The following is a 22,446-nucleotide window of genomic DNA, read 5'->3' as shown; positions in this document are numbered from 1 at the left end:
GTCTTTTTCTAGAAGAAATAAGCTTAGATTTCAACCATTCCTTAAATGGGAAAAGTTTTACCATGCTGCTAATGATGTTTTGTGGTTTTCAATAAGTTTTCTATTCCTGTTTTGTTTTTATTTAAGATGAGGTGAGAAAAATTGAACTTCAGACATAATACCTGACTATCAGTTTATTAAATGTCATCTGATTAAATCAGAGATTGACTAAAATCTCAATCAGTAGAGGCTGTGTACATCTGTGTCAAGAAATAAATGTAAAGGGATGTAAATGGCACTCATGCACTCCTGAGAAAGAGTCTTGTCACTACCCTTAACTGTTCCTAATTTTTATTATTCCTCGAAAGGGGCTTCTAGAACACACAAAATTCAGTCTTATCACAAAATGAAAGTAAAGCTAGAAAAAAATACACTTGGCATTTTGATGGGGGTTTTTTGCATAAAGCTTATAAAAGCTACATGATAAATATACATACAGGGTTTTTAAGTCTGTGCATTTCTGCTGAAGAAATACAGGGTTTCTTTGAGCTTTAGCTTAAACTTTGTTAAGTTAAAAGTATTTTGAGAAAATGCATGAGTGATGGATGCTACAAATACAAAAGGTTACAATTCATTTTCCTTCCAATAAGCATGTGTAATTTGAAATAGTACCAATGGAGTTTTCCTATGCTCATTACCTCAGAGAGAAGACAGGTAATTTAGTGCATACACCTAATAAATCTTTTTGTGAACCGAGACCAAAATAAGTCATCAATGTTAAATGTTTAACAATGTGAAGTATTTAAATAAAGCTATTTCTCATATATAAGATATAGAATCCCAGTTTAATTAGAGTGAATTCCAAGATACAAAGTAAACTGCCGTTTACTTTCAAAACACACTCCAATCACTTCCAGGCATTAGATGTATTTTCTTTGTTTCATGCAGGTTTTGTCTAACCAATACAGACATGTGCTTAATTACGCTGAAATCTTTTGAACAAAGTAGATAGACTACTTCTGGGCTTAACCAATTCTACTGGATACATTTTCTCACTAATAAAACTTTATATATTTAAGGGAAAAATAATTAAAACTAGAAAATCAATACCTTCAGACATCACATTTTACCTATATTCCTACACTTAATTCTTTAATCTCATAATTATTTAATCTAATATTCATTATTCTCAGTTAGTACAAATAGCTCAAATCCCAGCTGGAATAAACCGGTATCAGATTTTTCATTTAGACTTTGTTGCATTTTACTAAGTGGGGGTTGGGGTTTTTTTTCCTGTGTACCTTTTTTAACATGAAGGCAAGGACATATTTTCAAATTTCTTGCCATATGTTTCTAACTGCCTCTGGACTACCTTCAGGACCCTGATCAGCACAACTGTTTTTAAGGATGCTTCTTCCTGTTCTTGAAATACAATTATTCTTGTTTCACCGTGGATGAAACGGTGCATGTTCCATTAAAGAATGCCCCACATTGTTTAAGCTCCTGAAAAGAAGCCTGCTATATTTGGTGCTCTAACAGATTCACAACAAGAATGTAGAGTCAATCCTGAAAAGCAAAATTTATAATCCTGGATATAAGTATGTTAGCTATTAAATCATTTAGGCTCACTTTCTTGAGTAAAATTTCAGCAATTAGTATTCTTAAGTCGTTCAGATTCTACCTTCAGAGATGATTTACACTACTGCAAGACATGTCTCTTATTTTGCATGGCTAATTTTCTACATTATTCAGCAGGGGAGGAAGAAGCGGTTGTTTGTTTTTTACAGTTTTGCAGATCTATCAAAGGCAACAAATAAACCAAATTATATGCAGTGTATGTTTCAGAATCCCTATTTTCACAGCAAATTAAGTTCAGGTGCATTAACTGGAGTAGCAGACAGTTACTTAAATAGCAAAATGTATGGTGTAATTGCCCCAAATTTAAGCATGGGCTGTACTGTAAGATTTCACATTCATATGGGATACAGAAATAGAGCTCTGATTAGTAAATTGTTTGTAGAATTTTCCATCTGTACAAGGCTTAAAAACAGGCCCTTCTATGGAGTAAAGCATTTGCAACTTTAATCAGATTTCGGAAAATTCTCAAGGACCAGAATCCTCATTGTTTGGGTCTTTATAATACTGGTTAGATAAAGTGTCATGAAAGTAGAACTTACTATAAAACACAATATTATACTAGCAGCAAGAATGCCTTCATGACTTTCCATGTCTTTTCCATCTCTACCTCGTATAGATTTTTTTCTACAGCTCAATCTTAGGACTTTTTGTGCCAAAGCCTGAAATCATTTGGCAAAGTGATTATCATTTAGTCAGGCATGACAATGGAGTTGAGTGTGACCCCTCACAGGAAAGATAGGATTTCCAAATGAAGTTGTTTTACCTATTACTAAATATGAAATTATTGCTGTAAATATCATAAATTCAATCTTTACTTAGCATTGCCCTGTAACTTCATTGCAACTAATCCAGCAGCTAAACCTGCCTACATGATGAATGCTAATTATTTTGTTTAACCTGTTTTTCCTTCTAGTTCTTTTAGTACCCGTTCATAATTAAGCCTAATTATATTCATGTTCTGAAGTTAATTTAGAAGTGGATAGTCCATCTGGTTACTCAAATGAGGTTATTTTCTCACTCACCTGCTGATTCCTCAGTCATTGCCAGAGTTTGCACCACCCTGCTCCCTTCATATGATAACCCATGTCACCTCAGTGATCAGCCTCCAGAAATATGGCCATAGCTGGCCCGTACCGATCTTCAGGGCAGGGTGCCACTCTAGTTTTCATACTTTCTTCAGCCACTCTTTGTTGGTACAAGCATCTTCCCTGGATGCCTCTTTTGGTAGGGCTGTATTGCTGCAAATTCTGCAGCACTCAGGGGATCAGAATTGACCACTCTGGACTGTCAGAAACCTGTCAAGTGTACACATTAGCAGTGAGACTGACTCCAGAGTTCCCTGTCCCATACTCTGCTGAGATGGCACCTATTTCCTACATTTATAGTGCAGTAACATTTTGGGATGCCTCCTCCCAAATAGTATGGACCACAGATGTGGATGGCAATGTGAAGCATGGTCCCAACATGCACTTACACAACCTGGCTCAAACGACCCATGCCTGCAGTCCAGAAAAACCCCAAGAAGCCAGCCCCATCAAAGAGAGCATCTGGGCCGTACTGACAAAAATCCTGAACAAATTAGTTTCCAGGCATTTTCCTTCCACTACCTTTTGATGCAGATATAAACTTAGACACGTCTGAGCCAGATGCAGCCTGTGACTTCCTTCCACATGTTCCGTGGGAGAAAGTATAGAGAAGGAATGGAGAGGCCTGACTATTTTTTGAGTTATTCTTGGGTAACAGTAAGGGGTGTATTAATGCAAGGCACACCTAAGTTCCTATTCCTGTTCCAAAGGATGTTCCATCTTGCTAAGGGATTTCAAGCCCTGGCCTATGAAAAAGAGTCCTACAGGCCTTTAGTAGGGATAAAATTCTTCACCAAACCTTGCTTTTGTAAATACAACTCTCTTGCATTCATTTGACAGTTTGCATGGGATTTATAATAACAGTTTTGGATTTAAATGCATCAAATTAATAACGAGATTTAATAGGACCAGAAGGAGAAAATCAGATTAAACTAAATTAAACAGCATTCATAACATATGTAGGCTTTTCTAGTTACTCCAAGGATTAATTGCAATAAAGGAGCAAAGGGATAGGTTCAAGAGCAGAATTCAGATGACTCCTGCATCTAACCTAAAATGATTCTGATGTGTTTAAGTTGAAGATTTTGGTATTGCTCACATTCGAACCCTTCCCGTAAAAGTGAAGATGCCTTTAGGACTCATTTTTCTCTCAGTGTCTAAATGCCACCAAAGACCAGACCACGCGGTAACACTTCCTCCCCTCCCCGTCCCCTGGGAATCCACGTGGCAAGTGGATCCTACTGGACTGCCTGGTTTTCTTGCAGAGTAATCTACCTTTGGTACATGTGATTATAGGGTGCCTAACACTGCGCAAGGCACGATCACCGGGAATGCCTTTACACCCAGTTGCTTTGGGATTAAACTGTTAGTTCAGGATGTGCAAGCCCCACAGGTCACTTGTTTGCCTGGAGATGATAATTAGTGAGAAGTGAGAATAGACAAATCTAGAAGAAAACTGTTTATTTTTTCTTTAAATGAAAGAAATGCTGAACACACTGGAATTCCTATATAATAGCTATCCATCCCTTAGTAAATCTTCAGATAAATTTACCGTCCACACTGTTTTTCTGAAAATACAGTTATGACCTTATGGATACATGCCAGTTACTTTATGCATTTTAGCATTTTGGTTGCTTGACAGCATTTTGAGATGTGACTGCTGTGATTTCCTTATTATCCACTCAAGTCATCTTCCACAAGGTAAATGCATATTGCTGTAACTTTTCCTGCAAATTTTATCAAGCCAAGTGTCATGTAATGTCTTTCATATCAAGTTCTTATTTGCAAACACCTTTTCATTAATTTTTTTCCAACAACAATGACTGTTTCTCAATTGAGTTTATTATTATGAACCAATACATTGCTAATATATCTGTGCTTTTAATTCTGAGATGCATCCAAGCATCAAAATGAAGTGTGTTATTTCAGAACTTTAATTGTTACAGCATGCTGGCACTTCTAATAGGTGCATGTTCTTCCTTAATTAAAGACAACTCTTCAAGACCAGTACACTCTGCCTTGTTGATCCATGATTGCCTCAGCTAACTTTCAGTCAGTCAGTGAAGTTTATAGAAATCCTGCTAAAAACTGAAGACTGAAAAAAAAAACTTACTCTTTAAACAAGAATGATTTCCCTTGGCAAGATACAGAGATGAATGACTGCCAACGCTTTTCCTTTAAGAGCCATGTTAGTAAAACTGGGCCAGATAATATTCCTTATTTCTGAAACATCTTTTTCTTAGGCAGCCTCATATTTCACACAGATCTGTGGTAGGTAGCCTGACAGCAGTCAAATGCAAGTCTAGAGAGAGGAATTAATTTCTTCTTCCATGTATCCAAAATGGATATTTTAGTAAATGGATGTTTTTTAAACTAGATTTGCAGAGCTCTTTTATTTTTAAAGATAGGTAACATTTTTCTCCAGACAACAGTGTGACATTGGAGTCAAGTCACACATGCATTTATATCTGTGTAACTTCAATCATTGTATGGACTAACAGAAGTCAAACGTGTCTCTGACAATTCTACAGAGCTGAAAATTTAGAGTCAAGTCATGGATATCAGTCTCTTTATGACACACCTCTATAAAGCCACATTTACCACAGTATCCAGATATCTCACAATTTTTAACATATTTATTCTCAGAATATCCTGGGTGATATTAGTCCAGTTTTACAGATGGGAAACTAAGGCACCACTGTAAGACCACTTAATTTTCTTGGAGTCATCATGACTACTTGCAAGCTGTAAAGACCAATAAGCACTCTGGAGTTTCATCTCTTGCGAGCAGTATGACACAACCACTTCCTTGCTTACCTGCTCAGATGTGCACCCTGACTACACCTTGGCTGTACAACAGAACAAAACCTCTGGGTTTTCCATGCTTTACCTCACCCTCACTTTCTCTTCCTGCACCTGCTCTGATTTCTCCCAGGAAAAAGACTTGAGGTGTATAGCTAGAGAGGTACCCAAGGACTGGATGGCTGAGTGACCAGGACTATGGGATGTACTGGTGGACACAACTTGATAGGAAGCCTGGTGCAAAACTAAGTTTCCTTTAGCCCTGTTTTAGCATAGTGACCACTAGGTCAGCTTTTCTATATAGGGACAAAAACTTTTGGCAAATTTAGGCTTTAAAGTTACACAGTTCCTAAGCTACAGTGTATAGTTTTCTCTTAGTTCTCTAGATGCAGAGGTGGTTTCCAAAGATTGTGTCTCAAGTTCTTATCCATCTGCCCTGTATTTACTTATCTCCCATGTTATACCTGAAAAGAGAATCCTGGGTTTTATCTGAAACTGGGAAGTGTCATAACAGTTAGCCCTTGTTTCCTCTACCTCCAACACATTGGATCACCTTGTATGTAAGAATGTAATGTCAAAGGATATCTTACTCTTCTTACTTTCCTTTGGTGGGAACAACCCTTGAAGGTCATATGGTTGTCCACGTTGTCAAAGCCATGTCAACCATGGTAGCCAGCCTAATGAGGCACATGTAAGGCAATTTCAGCAGACATATTTTGAGGTTTTAGCACACTGATGTAGCCTACATATATTAGATTTTTTTCTATTGAGTGTTGAGATGTGACCAACAAATCTGCAAAACTAATACCTGAAATGAGAAGCAGGCTTCGTTATACTCCATGTCATATGATTTCTGCTATAAACTATAATTGCTAAAATCGGTAACAGCTTCACTGACTTTTTTCCTCGTAGACATTACACCTTTCTAGAATTTGTTCCTTTCTCCTCTGAGGATTACCTTTTTTCTTTACTGAAACAATTAATTTTATTTGTTCTCTTTTTTTACACAGTGTTTATTGATCCCTTTATCATTCTTCTGTACAAAGACCCTCACAGATGTTTAAATACATTCTATATGGATACTTGGAACTGTGATTTTATGAAAGTCAGAAATAAATTGTAGTTCAGCTTGTAAGGTGTGTAAAGCAATTCAGAGCCCTGCTGCCACCCTTTGTTCTGACTTGAATCACTCTGTTGTTCCAGTCCCTACGCGTGTGTTGATCAGACTTCCAACCGCGAGGCTAGTTTTATTGCCGCACAAACAGGGATTAGTGCTGCACTGCACTTGCTTTCACTTGTGCCCTGATTTTGAGCACTCTTTTCAAAGCTGAAAGGTTAGTGGAGTAATTCAGTGTGCCACTTCACCTGTCTCTGCCTCCAAAGAATTACTTAGTCTGTGCATTATTATTAATGATAGCAAAAGAGAGCAACACTGCTGCTGTAAGATCACTGAAGGATACTGTGATGCATTTCACATACCTCATTTTCCACATCAAGACTCGCAGTATCCTTGACATGGTCTTCTAGGAGTTCATTAAGTTTAAAACAGGTGACATGTGGATAACTATGGAAACTTCCTGAGGCACAGTGACACTGTAAATAAAATTACTCACAAACAATTCATCTTCTCTTAATCTCTTCCTCTTGGAGTATTAAATTGTTCTATGACATATTTGTTACAGCATCTCTCACACTGCCTTTGTCTGCAGTTTTCACTGACTGGTCTCATAACACTAGCCAGGATGCCACTGAAAGCAACATAAGAATATATAATTAGATATTAAATAATTTTTTTAATTAAGTTTAAGGATGTTTTTGGTGTGCACCAAGCTGTCACCATTTGCTGTTAAGAAAACTGGTGTTTCAGTGAATTATTAGTTTCTGTTTTTTCCCCTAATCTTAGGGATTTTTTTGTTTGCCTTTTGGGACCTATTTCTTAACAGTTGGTATAATATTAAAAACCACAAAAATTGGGTTCAGAAAACTTGACTTACACTATAAACCAGTATGGGAATATATTCTGTCCTGCACTGCTATTTGCACTGAAATCACCAAACAAAATGTAGTTACTGAAAATATGAACTTTTATTTTGGGGAGGTTTATTTTCAGGGCAACCAATCCTACTTGTGCTGTTGTATAAAGATGACTCCAAGGCAGCTATCCTATAGGTGACATACAGAGCACCAAGACTTTTCCTAAAAAAAACCTCACAAAACCCAAGCACTCCCCATTTTTTAATTGAAAAAGAAATACAGCAGAATATTTAGAAAAAGAAGCAGCCCAAAAAAAAAAAAAAAAAAAAGTGTATTGTAAATGTTTGGCTGAAGAAACTGTGAGATTTTTATAGGGCTGTGGGGTTTTTTTGGTTTTTAAGGTGCTCCAGAAATCTTTCTGAGAACCCACATGTGATGGTGTAATAACTTGCTCCATCGGCTGTTCTCTATTAAAACTGTAAAATACTGCAATAGAAATATAATTCTACTTTTAAAATGCTCGTAAAAAATATATATAATGCATACAAACACCCATAATGTACATTTTAAGTCTAAATGTGTATCTCTTTAACCACATTGGCACTACCAATTGGAATTTCATTGCATATCATGTGGCTGATGGAGAAGGCACATTGAAATCAAGCTGTTAAACACACCATCTCCATTTTTTATTTCACTAGAGTATGTTTGCTGTATTTTTAAAAGAGCATTGAAAAGCCCAGGAGATGAATTCTGCTCTGAAATTGCTATTTGCTGACATAGAAATAGCTGTAAAAATACAACTGGAGTAAAATACAGTATAGCAATATATTTTCATTTATTTGGGAGAAAAGTAGTTCTAAAGAAGAATTATAGTCTGTCTTCTGAATGATAAAGCAGTATAACTAGCATTAAACACAGCTGAAATTTTGTAATGACCAAATCTCAGCTCATCCAAATCCCCAATAGCATTAACTCCCTAGAATTGGGCTGTAAATTTGATTAGCCTTACAACAGACATGAGACACAAATGTTCTTCCTTATACAGTCATATTAAGTGGCTGCAAAAGAAGATGACAAGGCATTGTAGAGCAGCACATGCAACCTTTTTAAGCTAGGGACAAGCTCCAGCTCACCCAGCTTTGAAAACTACGTTTAAATACAGGGTGATTTCGTGAATTCTGATATAACATGAGGATTACAGATGGTGAGGTGAAGGGGGATTTAGCAGCTGCAGTCTTTCTATAAATCATCCAGAAGCTTTTCTTCATACTTTAGTTCTCTTGATTGACATTTTCCATGTAAGCTACATGGCTGCACCTTAGCTTCTGTCCATGCTTGTTTAATTTGGTGCTCTTTCTGTATATTTTCATTACTATTGTGTTATCCTTTAACATGAAATTTGATGCTGTAACTCCTGGTATGTTCCAATTTTACATGGAACTAGTCAGAGTATTGGATAGCAATTTTTCTTTAAGCAAGCTAACAGTTACAGAGGTGTCCCAGGGCCGATTTCTAGAGTGAGAGTCAGGGACTAGAATGAAAGGTAAATTATGAGTCCTTAAAGATTTCCAGTCCACAGAGTTGCAGCAGCTTCTCTGGTGAGCTGGTGGCGTGCACCATGGCACAACTCCCCACACGTGGCTGTCACAGCCAACACCACCCGCAGTGTTGCTCCCGGGTTTCAGTGCTTGCCGACCACCACATGCAAGTACTCTGCCTCGTCCCAGCATCCCCAGGCTCCAGCACCCTGAGGGATGGGGTACCTGTGGATCTCAAGCCAGTCACCATGCATCTGGTGATCCAAGAGATCCCAAAGTACACACCTCCCAGCAGGCCAGGAGCTGCAGAGTTTTGCTGTTAATTGTTACTAATTTGTTGTGGGTTTATTTTCATTTCTTTCACCAGGTTGTTGTGATAACACATTTCTGGCATAGTTTTATATTCTGATCCTCTGGTTTTCATTGTTGTTTGGACACAGTCCCATTTGGAGTGAATTTCTGAAATGAACCCTGACTCACTGATGAATCACACTACTTCTAAAACAAAAATAAAAGAAAAAAGCTAGAGTGGTTTACTAGTTATGCAAACACATTTCTAACATCGAGAATAAAACCACAGATACATACAAATGGAAAATAAGAAACAGTTTTATGGTAATGAGAAATGGAAACATGGGAAAAGTACCATTATGAATTTTGAGATCCAGTATTCCTTTTTATCTCTTAATTAGACAGTTTACACAGCGGTTGTCTTATAAATACATATTTGGCCCTACTAAAGGAGATTTCACAATACTCCTTAAATAGTGCGAGCCCAGCTGAGAACCAGGTGGTGCTCAGCCATGTGCTACTTAGTTTAGGGGATAAATATTAACTATTGTTTCTTCCTTGTATTTGTTATTTTGTAGGTCTTGGACACTATAACCAAGGCTTGTGCATATTAGGAATTAAATCTTTTGATTATTTCCCCATCCCTGTGAACTGCATTGTGATGGTGACTCATGAGTCATTAAGTGTTGGGAGATCTGTCTCCTTGGGCCTGCCAGCCACCTCACGCCTCCACCAAGGACAATATAGCCTGGGCTTGAAGCTGCCCATGCAGGTGCAGAAAGAGACCATTTGCATTTCTGGAGTTGACACACCGTCCTTATGTCCTCCAGCACGAATGCAGTGTGCTGCATTGAATTGGCCAGTGTGCCGCTGGTTGGGTGGCTCTGGTCTGAAGTTACAATTTCCCTCCTCACCAGCTGTCCTGACTTCCCAAACAAAGTAGTGGTGCCTTCTGATGGTTTCACAGATTCACAGGAACTGCTAAAATAAGCCAGCTCTTCAAATACCTGTTGAACAGTCCTTATTAACACCCTCATAAATAATGACATATAATGACAACACACCTCCAGACCCTCTGACAGGGATGTGAAATAGCTGGGCCTCTCTGGCAATAACTATTGTTCTGTTTCTTCAGTTTGGAGTCTCGTGTGATCAAGTGACTTTGCCAACTGTGGGTTTGTTCTTAATTTATTCAGTATTGTTATAACCAATAAAGAGCATAGCCAAACTGCAAAGAACAATGTTATTACTGTTACTACCAAGAGCACCTTTTAGGAGTGTTGGCTCAGCGCTGGCTGCGGGTATAGCTGGTCCTGCTCATGCTACAGCAGGCAAGGACCTCTCTTTGCTTCTGCAGTCCTGTTTCGCATGGGCCGCCACTGATGGAAGGAGGCACTGACTTGAGGGAAGCACCGCAAAATGACAGTTGATTCACAGGTCACTCTCAATGGGAATTTACATACCTACAACAAAACCTATGTGGATCTCAGACATCTTGCAGGCTGTCACCTCTGCTCTTTTCCCAACTCCCAAACAAAACACTGCCAAGACAAAGGCCTGAATATATGGATAAATAAACAGACCAGTTCCCTACATCAGCGGGCTTCAACAGGTTTCCACATGTTCTTATCAAGATCTCCTCTCATTGATTGTCCCACCTCAAAAGAAAGTAGACACTCTCCCATGCTGGGAGAAGGTAAAAGGAAGGGCCTGTCCCTTCCAAATCCTTGCGAAGACATACGTTGTTGAAATAGTTCCTTGCTCCCAAAAGGAGATATAGATGGAAACCCACACTAAGAAACCAAACATTGTAATCTATCATCCAGGATTGGGGATGATGATAGGATCCTCAGTACCCTTTCAGTATATAAAGGAAATTGATTTACAGCTCTCAGTGTGAAAGACACGCTTTCACAGAAACATTTATCCCACACATAAAAGACTTTCAGATTTGAACTGGGTAAACCTTTACTACAGCACATCACTTTTCACTGACTCACATAAGGTTTTATAAAGGTCTTAGTGGCAGCACTTTACGCACTAAACCTCATTAAGCACTTGCTGCGTTCCAGATGATAATGCCATAATATTCTTGCAACCCATCACAGCCAGATGCCTCAGAAGCCAAACCTCGCATTCCCCAACAGCATGAAAACTGGCACATTCATCAAATTTTGCTCCACGGATTCCTTCCAAGTCCAACCCTTAGTCTCCATTTCTCCATGGGTCTGTGAAAGTGTTTCTTCACACAGTGGTGTCACATCCAAGGAGGGTGTGGGAATTCACAGCGGTGCTGTCAGGTTCATCCCCAAGCTACATTACACTGACAAAGTTTCCCTATGGTTACTCCCTAATTTTTTTGCTGAGAGAAATTTTTCCCTTTCCCATTGCTCAAGTTCCCCACTTACCCTGCAGTGCTTCTCAGACCTCATTCCAGCATGAACAACTTGGCACTCCTTAAGTACCTGTAGACTGTTAGCCTCTTATTTGCACAGAACAAAATCCTTCTGTTAATCCCCTATATAGTTCTTCTCTTTGGCCGAGGAGTTAAAGGTGATATACATTATAGTCTGAAACTTTTTAAATGGATCTTAGATCAGATGTGCTTCTTTGACACTCATGTATGTAAAAATAGCAAAGTCCAGGCCTCAGTGACCTCCTCCGGATATATTAAGATATTAAACGTAAGCATATGCCGTAAGTGTTTGAAGGACTGAGACTACAGGGACTTTGTAGACTGCAGTCACAGTGATAACTCACCTTACTGATTTAGAAGGTGCAAACCTAAGATCCAGATCACAGGCCCTTCCTGAAAGTCTTTTTCAAAGCAAAAGATTTATTCATTAGCTATTATTCACTAATATTCAGTAATGTTGGCAGTGAGCCAATCAATTGATTTATGCAAACACCACAGTCAGATTACCACTGGGGAAGCCAAGATTCGTATTGTTCAGTGGCACCATCTTCAGTCAACCACAAAGCTGATTATTAACTGGCTTTCAGAAGAAGTCATGTTCATCTGTCTTAAGTCAGGAGAAAACATGGTATCAGTGCTTCTGAACTTGCATGGTACAATCTCGGGAAATTTACTGTTGCAGGAGAAATATCAAGAGTATGGGAACATCTCTATACATTTTGTCTGCTTTAAACTGAAAAGAGAAAAATGTCTGAAAGGAAAATGTTGATTACATACAGTCACTTCTGGGAAAGTCTAGTCTTGGTTTGTTTTTCTTAGAGGATTGACTGGTTTTGATTAATTATTTGTGAAGTAATTTGTAGATCCAGACCAAATCATGCAGCATCTAAATCATCTGAGCATGAATGCTCAGAAAGATCCCATAAATTAAATACCAGTTCCCAAAGTTTGGAATTAATGTTGTTACTCTGAAAAAAGTATTTACTGTCCTAATTCCTTATCTTCCTTTATGCTTTAAAACTACAAGTATTTAAAAAACAAAACAAAAGTAAACCAAAATAAACCATTGAACCTGGTAATATTATAGAATTAGAACCCATCCTCTTCTTAGGCGGTAGTGTAGATATTTGTGGGAGTACAAGTCCATAAATAAATGACATGGTATGTTTATTCTCAGCACCTGAAAGTGACTTTTAGCTCAAAATAAAATTATTGGAACACCTGTTTGTGAGGCAGAATTTTAGAAAATGGTTTTAATTCTATGTTTATCAGAAACGTATAGCTAATTGCCAGCCAACTCCTCCCCATCTCCTTCTTCCTTTTTTCCTGTATGCAAGTGTGCTTTCAAAGTGGGACTAGTATTTGTAGGCAGCTTGTTCTTGCAGTTAAACCTAAAAGAACTGGATGAATGTGGATCTAAGAATAGCTTTTTCATCCTTCCAAGGTTGACAAGTGTTTCATGGTTTGTGTTTCCTTTTCAGCTGACCCCCTGGTTGGAAGTATTGCAACTCAGTATATGACTAACAGAGCAGAGCACGACAGAATGGCCAGACAGTGGACCAAGCGATATGCCACATAGGAACCTACTCTAGGATTTGCTGGACCTGTGCAAGCACATTCACTAAGTGCATCAATAGCCCTCCCCTTCATTCTTATTTTTTATTAAATTTTGAACCATTTTGTGACAAGGTTGTCCTTACTCTCTTTTTGGTTTTATTTTTATTTGTTGGGGGTTTTTTGTTCTGTTAACTTGAAAGTTGTTTCCCTCAAATGTAGACAGGGAATTTTGGTTATCAGTGCAAAGAATGTTGGATCTGTAATAGTATAGAGCTTTGTCACAAAGCTTTGTATTAATGTGTGGGTTTTTTTTTTTTTCTTTCACGTGTTTTTTGGGAAAACAAATTCAGAATTATATCTCGTTTCTACTTAAATGTAGTGTTTAGGGTTATTTTTTTGTACTGAAGTCTTTAATGGTGGGTGCATGCTACTGGGAACAAGTTTTGTATAAAAGCTTAAAATCAAGAATCACTGTGCATTACTAAGACTGTGTTTATCACTAGCCTTCTGTTTCCCACACAAAAGGCTATTGCGTTGAACAAATTAATATGTATTTTGATTTACTTAAAAAAAAAAAAAAAGTGCTTGTAAATTTCTTAGGGACCTGCCACTTTTGACTGTGGATCAGTTGATGTACACTTGTATTATTAAAGCACTCAATAAAACACTGTGGCTGATAAATGCACTTCTTGCAAGACAGTGCTTTTGCGTTTGTGCAGTATAGGCTGCATAGTCCTCACATAATACAATTGCAGGTTAAGCAACTGTTTTTAGACCTAAACTATTCATTTCTTCTCAACAATGCATTTCTTAACTTAGAATTCTTCGCTGTGTATATCTTTCATATACAAACATCTTCCAGATTTTAAGGCCTTTCTTTCACATGCAGGTTGCTCAGCTCAGCTATTCGGAAGCCTCTTACTGCATCTTTTATACTATGGCTTCACTATAGCCATCTTGTTACATTTAAAATAGTTGGTTATAAAAATAGCCTTGCAGTGAAAGCAGAATATTGATGATGATTTTATACAGCAGGCCTCATTTTGCCTTTCTCCAAGCTCTTTAATTGTAAAAGCAACCGTTATTTAAAAAAATAAATGAAGGTTTTCGATGGGAAAATTGAGCCCATTGCACCAATCATTCCCAGCACGTTCAATGGCAAGGGTATTTCTATTCAAATTTGACCTTCAGGCTAATTTTAGATATGCAGCCATGGAAGGAAAACTTCTGCTTGGCTAAGGAAATGTGTGGGTGTTGTGATTTAGAAAATATATACTGTGATGCTGGTATCTAAATGCTCTTTGTGTTGCAAGGCATATTGGAAAATCCCTGTCTCATATAATTGAACATTACAGATGCTATATAGTTCTTGCCTGCCCTCTCCCCTCTCTTCTTGCCTCTTATGCTTAAAGAAGATCTTATCTTAAAGAAGATACACTACAACAGGGACAGTATAAACATACAGGGAGACCCAATCGCATTACCCTCCAACCGAGTCCAACCGTCCTGAAACATAAAGCAGTCAAGGTGACATCGTAGGGCCTCTACGCCAACCACTGCACTGCTCAGCATTTCCAGGCTGTTTTGATTTTCTCTCAGCCATTTGCTAATACCTGAACAGATGCACAGCTTGAATCGGCTGGTGAGTTGTCCTCTGAGCGAAGGGAAGCTGAACATTGACTTTATTGTAGGTGGTGTATATAAACTACCCCAAGAACCACAGGGATCTCAAAGAAATAATCAGTCTCTTGATCAAAGCAAACGGAGAGTCTTAAGGTGTCTGCAGAAGCCAACTGTTTACAAGCCCAGCCATACAACATTTTGAAGCCAGCATATCTTAAATACAGATGTGAAAGAGCAGTAACAGTTCAAAACCAAACCTAAAACTCAGACTTCTCTGAGCCAGAACACCTTCTCAGGACAACTGTTACATGTGCTTCCCTTGGAAGTTGCTTCCACCACACAACTTGCCACGAAGTACCTCCATGGCTGAAGGGACCCTTCCTGCTGTAAAAATACAACAAAGAACTAAAAGGATTAAAAAGTGCAACTGCATCTTGCCCAGTACAGTAACTGCATTACTTCTCCTCTTATCCCATCTGCTGAAGAGATTCCAGCCATAAAAGACCTGGATCCCCTGAGACAGCAATTAATGGGCAATTTCAGATTTCTTATGAATTACTTTAAGTGTCTGCCGCTCTGCAGCCTTTATTTACACTCAGCTGAGCATAATGCAGTATTTTCCCAGGTACATTTTAAACCTGCTTGCAAAAGAAGTCTTTAATTCCTACTATCATCTTTTTTTTCTTTTTTCTTGCCAAAAGATAAAGAAGACATTATAAACAGAAGAGTCTATGGTATCTCTAATGAAGACATAACGAAAGACAGCTGAGATACCTTAGAGGTGGAATCCCAGAATTCTTAATAAATGTCTGTTCTCACTTCATACGCTCTCACTTGCCTTTCTTACCCATAAAAAGATGCGCAGTTTGTATTTGCAGGTAAGTTGCTCTCTGTATGAAGCTGAACTGTTGCTTTGTCCTAGATAATATAAAACTACTGCCTTAAGAACCATGGGGATCTCAATGAAATAATCAGAAAGGATCAACCCACGTTGATTAAAGCAGATGCAGAGTCTTCTGGCGTCTGCAAGAGCCAAATGTTTGCAAGTCTGGCCATAAAACATTCTCCTTTATTTGCAAATCTGCTCTATTTACCTCCCAAGTAATTCTTTTTCTTCATCTGCTAAACCTGGGGAATATGATGCGTTATTTGAAACCTGCTGTTGTCGCTGCGGAGAAATGAGCCATCCCCAACAGAATTTAGTCTGCCAGCAGAGCCCCACTGAACAATAATGTATTGGCATAGTTTCTTTTTCTCCTTTTTCCTACACCTAGAAAATATTGCACGTCATTCTGTCTCACCTTTGCTCTTCAGATCTGCAAATTTGGCTGATTCCTGCTTCCTCTTTTAGGAAAATCATCTTTCTAACAACTTCTAGATGGTGAAGTCCACATGCTGCCCTCCTGCAACTGTATGAAGATAATTCAAATGGCTCACACATAGTAAAACATTCAATAGCATACAGGTGTTCTAAAACAGTATATAAAGGCCATCACTTCAGCAAATCTAATATTTTCTCAGGAATACACAAATGCTAAAACTGGGTTTTGTTCTTTAAAGAAGACAGCTTTTCTGAATTCAGTTGCAATATCAATATTCAATTTCCAGTAACCCCAGCTAAATGTCACTGCCCCATACCCTCTGAGGTCAACTCAGATGAAGCAGAAATCAGGGAACTCTCCAAACTTCATATACACATTCACAAACCATTCAAGTGGTCTTCACATCCCCCTGTGCAACTGAACAGCTGATTTCCCTCTCTGGAAAATTGCAGAACAACATAGCTTAAATTAAGGTACCCAAACCCATCCTGTATTTCCAGAGAGCATTTCCAGGCTGCTCCAGGAAGTGAGTTTCAGCAGCTCATAACCCTTTTGATTACATGCATTGTGGTGATTGCAGCCAAACAGTTAAAATCCATTAAAACCAGCTGCTGCGCCACGAGTAAGGCAGGAATAATTCCTTCTGAAAGATCTTTCTTCAGGTTTTCATAGTGTGAGCTGCAGATAGATAGAGTTATATCCCATGCCCAACAGGCAGCAGTTCACAGCACTTCTTCCCTGCTACCTTGTGCAACGATACTGTGTAAGTATAAAACGCCAGAGGTGTCAGGCCCCATAAACCCCAAAATTGGGCCCCTCTTCAAGGCCCTCTCAACCTTTTAAATTCTGGCCCAACGCACGCTCTGGGTGCGGTGCGTGCTCTGAACTGCTCTTTCAGCATGCTGTTACAGCATGCTCCCTCTTGCTGGCTGTCTTATCTCTGGCATTAATCCCGCTGATTTACTCCTCCTTCTCATTCACCCTTTCCTTCGCTCTGGCTGCTTTCTTCCGCTTGACTGATTCATTACTTGCAGCTGAGAGGCCACCCAAGACACTGATCCCGGTTCAAATAGCTCTTCCTGAAGTTCCCGGAGCATAGTAATCTCTTTGTCCCGAGAAATGCATGCCCAGAATGTGCCCCCAGGCCCCTCTCTGCCCCACCTTGCCCAAGGCAGTGCCTACTGCAGCAGGAAAATTAGAGGCAGCTCCACTGGAGTGTGGAGATGCCATGTGATCATTCAGACAGTGCAGCAACTCCCAGTTACTCCAACCCCAGTATTATCCTGGGGTCCTTTTCTCCTTTCCAGTTCTCAGAAACTTCTCTTGTCTCCGAAGTTGGACATCATGCCCCAGACCCAGTTTGAGTTGAGCAAGCACTCAGAGCAAAAATTCTGGCACCTCCGAAGTCCAACTGTCCAGCCTTGGCAGCCACGATTCCTGCAGAGCCAGCTCTGCCTGCTGGCTTTCCATCCTCAGTTGCTCTTTCTTCTGTTCTCGTTTTCATTCCCTTTCTTTTCTTCTCCTATCCTTTCCTCCATGACATAAATGCTAAATCCTGAAGCTTCCTTCTCCCCCCTTCCATCACCTCAGTCATGGCTCTGTTCTTCCCCCGTGCTAAGGAGACCATATCACATAACACTGGGCCTCCAGATCTGCTTGAAATCCCCTTGATTTTCAGGTCTTAGAAGCAAGAAAGAGCTTTGTATGAATTAAGTACTTCCTCATTGTGCCACGCCTGGCACTGGCTATAAACTAAATCACTTCTCCCACACACGTCATTAGCAGTAATGAAATCCGGGCTGGCCTGCCTCCTTAGCATGACATCCATATGCAAATGCATTTCCTGAGCTCAAACGTTCTGCAGAGCCAATGCATGGCTGCTTGGGACGCCTCCAGCAGCCTCTCTCAGGTCACAACTGGAATATATTTGGGGACTACTATTTACCAGGAAGGATTTTATGATACCTTTAAATCCATCATTCTGCACCCTAATTCCATCATGAACTTTAATAGGGACCTGCAGCACTTCAGGATAATGAAAAGGGCAAGGCAAAACATCCCTTTTATGTCTACTTTGATTGTGAAAAAAGTAGTAACTGGCTAATGGAAGACTGAAATAAAGACAAGGCTACTAAAACATCCTAATCCCTTGCGAGTCCTAAATTAGAAAAATCCCACTTCATGTAACAGCTAAATAAAAGCTGTATTTACTTCTATAGATTCTGCAGAACTGAGTCCAGAAAAACCCACTATCCAGGTGTCCCAATAGTAAATGTGGATTGTCAGATCATGTTTTCAGGAGGTTTTCTAGGGAAATGCTTCCACTAGGAAGAGCTTTCCAGCACCCTCCTCTACTTCACCTCTGTTGGGCTGCATGCAGGAGTTCCCCTTGGCAGTCCCTTGGGAAACAAGGGCTGGAAACAAGCACCTTGGGTCATTCCTTATTGTCACTGCTTATCAAATACACTCACTCACAACAGGCATTTGTTGCTGCAGAATCAGTGCTGGGGTCCCCTTTTGTGTCGCTGAGGACCTTGGGGTCAGGAAAAACAAAGGGTCACACTTCAGTTTCTGTGAAATGCCTCCTTTCTTTGCAGTTGACTCGTACCCTTTGTAAGGCCCTGAATGGAGTCTCTTCACATGAATGGAGCTCCTACCACACAGATTTCAATACAGCTCTGCTCCTTTCTCCACTTGTCATAAACAGGGCAAAGAAAGTTCTTTCTGCCCATCGTGCTTTGGAACACCTCGCTCGTAGCAAAGCTGAACTGTGCTCTTGCTCATCTTCAAACTCTTCCCATTTACATTTCTCAGACACCTCTCAATTATAAGAGCCTTTTTCTAACAATCTCCTTAATACCAAAGACCTGGAAAAGTCCTGCTTCCTCTTCCTCTGGACCACGTGCAACCTTCATCCCTGCTCCTTCTCTGCTGCTCCCCATTTCCTAAGTCTGCTTCTTCACTCAGACTTCAGCGACCCAAACCCCTTGCTAAGCCCACTGACACACCAAACACCAACGGCACCTCTGCTCCAGCCTCCTCACAGCCCATCGCCGTCCCACCACAGAGTGCTGACATCTCACTGAGAAAGTCCACCCCAGAGCCAGAGATTGCTGCCACCCTTGCAAAAAGAGGGATGAAAACCTGCTTTATTCTCCTTTATGTGAAAGAGCAGGTCATGTTCCCAGTGCTCAGCACTTGCACTAAGGCACAAATACTCTCTGCAGATCTCCTGGTCTCAAAGTTCACAACAGCACTCTCCCTTGGTTTTCTATGAGCATTATTGTAAGTAGTAGCAAAATGGTTAGTATTAAATGCCCTGAATGTTACATATCTAATGAATAGAATGAAACTTTACAAAAAATCTGTGTCTGGTGGGAACTTCATCATCTTTTACAGAGGAAAATAATTGTGTGAATTTAAAAGTCTCTCCCGTTTCCTGTTCTGCTTCGTTATGTATTGTCCACCCACTACCTCCTGCTGCAGTTTTAAAAGAAAATCTTCCTGAAATCTACTTAGAATTTAAATCCTTATTGGAAAGCATCAAAGAATAATCAAAACGTGCTCTGTCATATCAAGGTAATCTAATCAGAAAGGCTCATGGAATTATTTATATACATACACTTTTATGATAATTTAATAATTGATATGCTTAAAGAAATAATCTCATTCTCCTCTATTTCATAGTATACATCATGAAAGAATATATTTCATTACTGTGTATACTTGCCATTTTATCTATTTAAAATAAATACAAATTTTAATAACTTTAATCAATAGTTTTCTAGTGGAAGAAGACTATTATTTGTGTAGTGTAGTACTGTGTGGACTTACTTGTCTTAAAAAACACAATCCTATTTGTAACTTTTTTCTTTCAATCTGTATAAAAGATTGAGCAAAGTCTGCAAACAAAAAATGACAGCAGACACTTGAGCCCTGCTTATGTGCCAGCTGGAGTTGTTAGGCATAATAACTCTGTCTCATTTTCAGAGTGGCACTGAAACTCTGGAGGCAGAAGGACAAGAGATGCAGTCAAACCCCAAGAAGAAATTAAAAGAAAAATAATTACAGAAATAAACACTGCGTTCATGCGCTACAAATTCCTTCCAGCGATGTATACACGCTGCAGCATCCCCCTTAGGTCAAAACAAACCCTGCTAGCTGCAGGATGCTGAACCGTTGGAGCAGACACACTGCTACACCTCACCCAGACCTGACAGCTTCACGCTGTTCTCGCTGGGTACCAGGGTCCCAGCTGTGAGTGGGAACAGGTAACCCAGGGAAGACAGCACGTTAAATGGCAAAGCCAGGGGAGTCGTGCCTCCTTCCTTGCCATGGCAGCAGCCCCCTCTCCTCTTCCTAACGCCACTCCTCAGATGCAGTTGGGCCTGCGCCTGCCTGGTGAAATTCGGCAGCAGTTCTGCTGACGCTGCAGTGATGCAACACTAGTGGAAGGAGGACATGGGGTTGTGCCTGGCTGGGTGATGCCGTTCTCCCTCTGCAGCTGAGGCACCCAGTACCTGCTTTAAATCCAGCCTGCAGCTCAGTCCAGGCAGAGCCCCCGGCTTGCGCCCCCTGCAGAAACCCCTGCTCCTGGGGGGCTTAGGGGACCAGCCCTCCTTGCCCTCCTCCCCCAACAGGCCCTCTGTCACCGCTCAGACCCCCGGGAGGTTTCTCCAGGATTCGGAAGCCAGACGTAGAGCCTAAACTGGCAGCAGGTAGTGCTCTCCCGTACGAGGGATCTTCACGGAAGGACAGGGCTATCACACCCACACACACACACCCCGACCCAGCAGCACTGCTTAACGTTCATGGCACAGCTTCAGCAACCGAAACTCTTTGTGGGTTTTTTTGGTGCAAAGGGTTTTCTCGTCTTTTAAAAAAAAGAAGACATGGTGCACGCTCTCTCTGTGCATGTGTCCTTTCTTCTCCTCTCCCCACCCCCTCTGCCTCCCCCCTGCCATGTCCCCAGGAGCTTGGCAGGCTGAGCCTGGAAGCCTGCATGTGGATTCTAGAAGTTATTTTTTTGGAGAAGTGGAGAAAGATGTAATCAGTAGCAAGAAAAATATTGAGAAGCAGAAAGTTTCTCCCCTCTGGAGCCTGCCAAATGTGTGCAGAGCTGAGACAACGCAACTCTTAGCAGAATGGCTGGACCTTATTTGTGGAGGACGTACCCTGCCTTTCCGTAGGTTATATCAAGACAATGGATGAATGTATTCTGAAGGGTAATGCTGCATGTGCTCTTATTTATAAATCCTTCTCCTATATTATTTTCATCCAGGCTCAAAACAGCAGGAGAGAGGACAGCTGCTGGCTGCAGCCCTATGACCCTCTCCCACCACTGCCTCCAGGACACATATGCAGAGCAACACAGGGCCAGAGGAGAGGCAATACAGAAGTCCAGGGCAGAGGTGCCAAGGAGAAAAAAAATCACAACTGTGAAACCCATCTTAAGATCAGGTGCCAGCCTGGTGCTTTCCCAGCCCCCCTGAGAGTATAAATACATGTATATATGTGATATATGTGTATTGATGCATGCTTTATATACATATACACATGCCTGCTTTGGACACACGCTGACACCTCCAGGACCAAAGAGGGTTTGGTTCAACCTCCAAATGCCCCCAACAATGTGGTGCTGGGTGGAAATGCAACCACCCATGGTGCAGCCCATGAGGGGGGTTCCAGCACTGCAGAAGGTAAAATAAAGAAAATAACACTAACAGGAACTGATGGTGAGGCACTTAATAATTTTTAAAAAGGGGGAAATATCAATGGAAACCTTCTATAGGTCTAGCAAAAGCAAACTTGTCCAAGTGGGTGAATTAAGGATCAAAATGTCACCTTCCAGTCATAAATGAATATCCCAAAGTACAGAGCAGCTATTCCCTGTCTAGTGTTGCACTGCACCTTGGCAAAACAGGAACGACACTTCCACTAGACACACAGTACATAGCCCTCAAATTTATGGACTTGCCTTGTTCCACTGTGGAGGGAGACCTATTAAAATGTTACTTGCCTATGGACAACTAATTCATACATGTTATTACACAGTCTAATTAGAATTATTAAAATTGTTAGATATATTTACAGCTGCTAAAGTAAAATTACTCCCCACGCTGAACTCCTTAACACTAAATACTTCTTTTTAAAGGCCTGTTCCTCCAAATAAGCATTCCTGCTTCCTGGAAGCAGCAAAGCCTATCAACAAGGGGGGG

General features: G+C 40.3%; 1 protein-coding gene across 1 annotated transcript in view; it reads left to right on the top strand.

Annotated features, from left to right (window-relative positions):
* LOC113476977 (ubiquitin-conjugating enzyme E2 E2) overlaps positions 1–13,968 on the top strand; it is a 214,764-nt gene extending 200,796 nt beyond the window's left edge. Inside the window, exon 6 of the mRNA XM_026843015.1 lies at positions 13,208–13,968. Coding sequence (XP_026698816.1) covers positions 13,208–13,305 — 98 coding nt within the window. The 3' untranslated portion in view covers positions 13,306–13,968. The remainder of the gene's footprint in view (positions 1–13,207) is intronic.
* Positions 13,969–22,446: the final 8,478 nt, after the last annotated feature.

The sequence above is a fragment of the Athene cunicularia genome, assembly GCF_003259725.1.
Source record: "Athene cunicularia isolate RWA chromosome 2 unlocalized genomic scaffold, athCun1 chr2_part1, whole genome shotgun sequence".
In the NCBI taxonomy this organism is placed as follows: domain Eukaryota; kingdom Metazoa; phylum Chordata; class Aves; order Strigiformes; family Strigidae; genus Athene; species Athene cunicularia.
Note: the sequence above shows the minus strand (reverse complement) of the source record. Positions and strands in the feature narration are given on the sequence as shown.